This window comes from Scylla paramamosain, chromosome 38 (genome assembly GCF_035594125.1).
Source record: "Scylla paramamosain isolate STU-SP2022 chromosome 38, ASM3559412v1, whole genome shotgun sequence".
NCBI lineage: Eukaryota > Metazoa > Arthropoda > Malacostraca > Decapoda > Portunidae > Scylla > Scylla paramamosain.
Window position 1 is genome coordinate 14503735 of NC_087188.1, and position 5000 is coordinate 14508734.

The window sequence follows — 5000 nt, forward strand, 5'->3', positions numbered from 1 at the left end:
TTTTTTCCTTTTTTTCCTTTCATTTATTTTACCTTCTGTGTATTTTCATTATTCTTTCTGTTAACCCTTTCTCTTCTCTTTCTGTTAACCCTTTCTCTTCTCTTCTATTTTGCTATCTACCCTGTTCTATTTTATATTTTAATTTTGTTATGTTTCAAATAATGTTCATTTTTGCTTCTCCTCCTGTTCTCATTCCTATTGTTTTTTTTTTTTGTTTTCCTTCCTTCCTTTCCTCCTTCCTTTATTCTACTTACTCGTCCTCCTCCTCCTCCTCCTCCTCCTCACCTCACGTGCGTGCCACCTTCCTTCCTCTCTTCCTTTGTTTCCCTGTTTCCCTCATTTCATCTTCCCCTCCCTTCTTTCTTCCCCTCAGTTCCCTTGACCACATCCACTCCCCTCCCCGCAGAGAGAGAGAGAGAGAGAGAGAGAGAGAGAGAGAGAGAGAGAGAGAGAGAGAGAGAGAGAGAGAGAGAAAGATTGTTACACACATACACATACTTCCTACACACACACACACACACACACACACACACACACACACACACACACACACACACACACACACACAGACAGTTCACGTAACACAAGCAATGCAACATAATCTTCTCTGTTTCTTCCTTTTGTCTGTGTGTGTGTGTGTGTGTGTGTGTGTGTGTGTGTGTGTGTGTGTGTGTGTGTGTGTGTGTGTGTGTGTGTGTGTATGTATGTGTGTTTCTCAGTCTTCGAAGTGTCACGATCCAACAGCTAAGGCACCAAGTAACACCAGTGGTAGTAGTAGTAGTAGTAGTAGTAGTAGTAGTAGTAGTAGTAGTAGTAGTAGTAGTGATGGTGGTGGTGGTGGTGGTGGTGGTGGTGGTGGTAGAAGTAATAGTAATATCATTCTTCTTTTTTATCATTCATTATTCATATAAACACAGAGGGAGAGAGAGAGAGAGAGAGAGAGAGAGAGAGAGAGAGAGAGAGAGAGAGAGAGAGAGAGAGAGAGAGAGAGAGAGAGAGAGAGAGAGAGAGAGAGAGAGACAAGAGTAATTCAGCCACACATTCTCACTTACACATAAAGTCACAAACAGATTGACGGAGACAAGAAAGAACAAAAATAAAAGGTTAAGAAAAAAAAAGTGAAAGTGAAGAAGAAAATGACATCCATACACAAAATCTTGAGCCTTCCCACCAGACAGACAGACAGACAGACAGACAGACAGACAGACAGACAGATAAGTAGACAGATCAAGAAACAGACAAACACAGAAACAGACAAACTGGTAGATATATTATTTATTTAATCTATAAGTAGACAGACAGACAGACAGATAGACAGACAGACAGACAGACAGACAGACAGAGAAACAGACAAACATAGAGACAAACAAACTGGTGGATAATTAGACAGACAAACAGACAGACGGATAGATAGACAGACAGACAGATGTATAAGTAGATAGATAAACAACGAGATAGACAGAAAGAAGGACATACATACAGACAGACAGACAGACAGACAGACAGACAAGTAAACACGAGAGTATAGGAAGAGATGGAGAGGCAGACGAGAAATAGACAAAATGAGGTGATAAAACGGATAGATAAATGATGAATAGACGGGAAAATAGGAAGATAAAAAGACAGATAGACATACTCGTAAAGGAATATAGAAGCATGAAGAGACATTCAGACAAACATATAGACGGAAGAGATAGACAGAAATACACAGAAAGACAAAGAAAAACTGAGAAAAACATAGAAAAAACTGACAAAAGAGAGAGAGAGAGAGAGAGAGAGAGAGAGAGAGAGAGAGAGAGAGAGAGAGAGAGAGAGAACTGACAAACGTGCAAACTGACAAATGGAAACAAAGATCATACACACACACACACACACACACACACACACACACACACACACTTACCAGATAATGTAGAGTAGGCATTGGCAGTGTCCCCGTAATGACCTGACCTCTCCGGAAAGAAACCTGACCCCCGGAACTCTGGAAAAAAATAAAAAAAGGTCACATGTTAAAGAGGTCACAAGTTAACAGACCATAATGACTGTAGTGGTGGTAGTGGTGGTGGTGGCGGTGGTGATGGTGGTGGTGATGGTGGTGGTGAGTTAAAGAATAAGTAACAAGATCAAGATATATGATGGTGACCTCTTCCTCCTCCTCCTCCTCCTCTTCCTCCTCCTCTTCCTCCTAGTATTTCTATTATTACCTCTTCTGATCCCCTCTCTTCTCCTCCCTTCCTTCTATCACCCTCTCCTCCTCCTTCTCCTCCTTCTCCTCCACCTCCATTCTTGCACCCTCTCCTCCTCCCTGTCCATCACAGTGACTCCTAACCTAGCCTTGCCATTCAAACCATCTATATTTTCCTTCATATATTCTTAATTCACTGCTTTTCCACGTATCCTTCCCTCTAAACACGTCAATAAAACCCGTATCAATCTATATACCTCACTATTTTACATTGCAAGCGTCTCTTTCTACACCAAAACACGTGGAAAAGTTAAAAAAAAGTAATTTGGTTTTAGTCCCGAGAGCGAGATGGTGATGAGAGCGTTGGCGCAGTCGGAGCGGAACGGTGTGAGTGACTGGCAGTGTTTTTTCGTGATTTTAGTGAACATTCCTGATCTGTGGAGGCTGCCGCGTCTCAGGGAAGGAGGTAAGGGGGCTGTGGGTAGAAGTAGCAGTGTTAAGAGAGGCACGGAAGGGTGGGATGCTGGGTAGAGGCTGTTATAGTCGGGAAGGTGTGGAGCTGTCGAGTGGCGAGTTAAGTTCGAGTCGATCTTTGGACCATATTCTGAAGCATTTCTGTGCCTCAAAACCCTCAAAACGCTCTAATTAAAGTTAGATGCGTTCTTAATAGTGTTTTTCTACGGTTCCAGTGACAGATTAACAAGATTTCTACGTTTTTAACAGGAGAAGCAGTCTTGAGAACCCGGCTGGTCTTCTCTGTGGCCTTTGATTCGAAAAATAGTGAGAGCGAAGCTTTTCAAAATACGGGCGTTGGTTGGAGGTGTGCGGATGAAGGTACGCTCTCTCTCTCTCTCTCTCTCTCTCTCTCTCTCTCTCTCTCTCTCTCTCTCTCTCAAGGGGTAAGATCCCAGAGAGAGAGAGAGAGAGAGAGAGAGAGAGAGAGAGAGAGAACTTGAGCCGTTTGCGAGGGTGCCAAGTTGTCATGTTTTGAAGCGCTGGCAACCCACATATCACACGTTTTAATTGGCTTTTTGAATCATCTGTGAGATTGTCGGCAATATTCCTCCTTGTTCCTTTTTTTCCTCCTCTGTTTGCGAGGCAGGAGACAAGATTTTTTTTTTCCCTTTCTTTTCTTTCTTTCTTTCTTTTTTTTTTTTTTTTGTCCACGTCAAGGTAAGTGAAGGTTAAAAATTTCCCAGATTGTGAAGGTTAGAATTTGGGAGTTGTTATTGTTATTATTTTTTTCTTTTCGCTGTTTGTTATATCTTTCTTTCTTTTCTTTTATTTATTTATTGATTTGTCTATTAATTTGCGCTGTTTATTTATATATTTTATTTTTTTTGCAGTTCATTTATTTTATCGATATATTTGACTTGGTTGCTTTAATTCTTTTGTTTATTTGTTTCTTTGTTTCTTTTTACTTCTCTTTTTTTTTGTGTGTGTGTGCATTTGCAAAGGAACAAAACATAACGGAATATTTAGAAAACTCTTTTTTTTACGTGAAATTTGCTGGTATTTATAATCACAGTGGTTTTGCCCCAATTACCTTTAAATTTAACCTCTATTTGCACTCAAAATACACACACATTTACAGAAACTCAATGGAAATTTAACGCAGGTAGTTTACGAAATATTAACAAGCTTTCATAATCACAGGGACCGTGTACTCAGAAGGCCCTTAACTCTGCAGAAACTCACCAAAAGTACCCGAAAATTTAACTCTCTTAGAGCGAAAGAGGAGATTACAAAATGCTAACAAGTTTTCATAATCAGACTGACAGTTTCGCTCAAATGGATCCGCTCTCGTTGTGTTAAGTGAACGCTTTTTTGGAACACGTGGGATAAAAGGCGGTGCGTTTGTGTGAGTGAGTCTAATTATACCTGTGATGAAACTTCCTTTGAGTTAAGAAAGTTTTTATTCTTTGCTTACTATTTTGGTTCTGGCTTCGGAGTATTTTTCCCTCTTTCGTCTCCCCTGATGTTGGAATTCCTACCTTCTCTACTTGCCTCTCTCTTTTTTTTTTTTTCCTCTCTCTCTCTCTCTCTCTCTCTCTCTCTCTCTCTCTCTCTCTCTCTCTCTCTCTCTCTCTCTCTCTCTCTCTCTCCTCCCCTTCATTTCTGCCTCCGTCACGCTCATTCCTCCTCCTCCTCCTCCTCCTCCTCCTCCTCCTCCTCCTCCTCCTCCTCCTCCTCCTCCTCCTCCTTTCCCCTGTGTTGCGGTCGCTTTTTCTCTCTCTTTTTTTCTTTCTTTCTTTTTATCTGTTTTCTTTTCCTCATTGATTTCTTGGTTGGTTTTATTTCGTTTTGTTGTTGTTGTTGTTGTTGTTGTTGTTGTTGTTGTTGTTGTTGTTGTTGTTGTTGTTGTTGTTGTTGTTGTTGTTGTTGTTGTTGTTGTTGGTGGTGGTGGTAGTAGTAGTAGTAATAGTAGTAGTAGCAGTAGCAGCAGCAGTAGTTGCATTACTACTACTACTACTACTACTACTACTACTACTGCTACCACCACCACCACCACCACTACCACAACAACAACAACTATAACAACAAAATCTACAACTACTTTTCTTCTACTATTATAACCACCACCACCACCACCACCACCACCACCACTACCACCACCACCACTACTACCAAATCCACAGTCTTTTAAATCAGTGTTGTGATGAAACCAAGGTCTTGATGGATTACTCTCTTTTTGCGTGACAGTGGCAGAGACAGTGACTCAGAAGACATTTGGTTGCGTGCCAGCGTGCCCACCGCTGGCGTGACAGTGGATGAGAAGTGGAGCGAGTCTTTGTGAAGGTGGATTTACGGTGGA

The 5000-nt window shown here is 41.3% G+C and overlaps 1 protein-coding gene and 1 long non-coding RNA gene across 5 annotated transcripts in view; one reads left to right on the plus strand and one right to left on the minus strand.

The window, feature by feature from the left end:
• Window positions 1-5000, minus strand: part of LOC135091869 (myogenin-like) — a 31452-nt gene that overhangs the window by 7730 nt on the left and 18722 nt on the right. Inside the window, exon 3 of the mRNA XM_063989912.1 lies at window positions 1904-1981. Coding sequence (XP_063845982.1) covers window positions 1904-1981 — 78 coding nt within the window. The remainder of the gene's footprint in view (window positions 1-1903; window positions 1982-5000) is intronic.
• Window positions 2448-5000, plus strand: part of LOC135091872 (uncharacterized) — a 15736-nt gene continuing 13183 nt past the window's right edge. The window contains exons 1-2 of one of the 4 annotated variants that reach the window (XR_010262665.1): window positions 2448-2651; window positions 4889-5000. The exon at window positions 4889-5000 is cut by the window's right edge and continues 12 nt beyond it. This is a non-coding gene — a long non-coding RNA (uncharacterized LOC135091872). The remainder of the gene's footprint in view (window positions 2652-4888) is intronic. The other 3 variants (XR_010262663.1, XR_010262664.1, XR_010262662.1) reach the window with 3 other exon arrangements.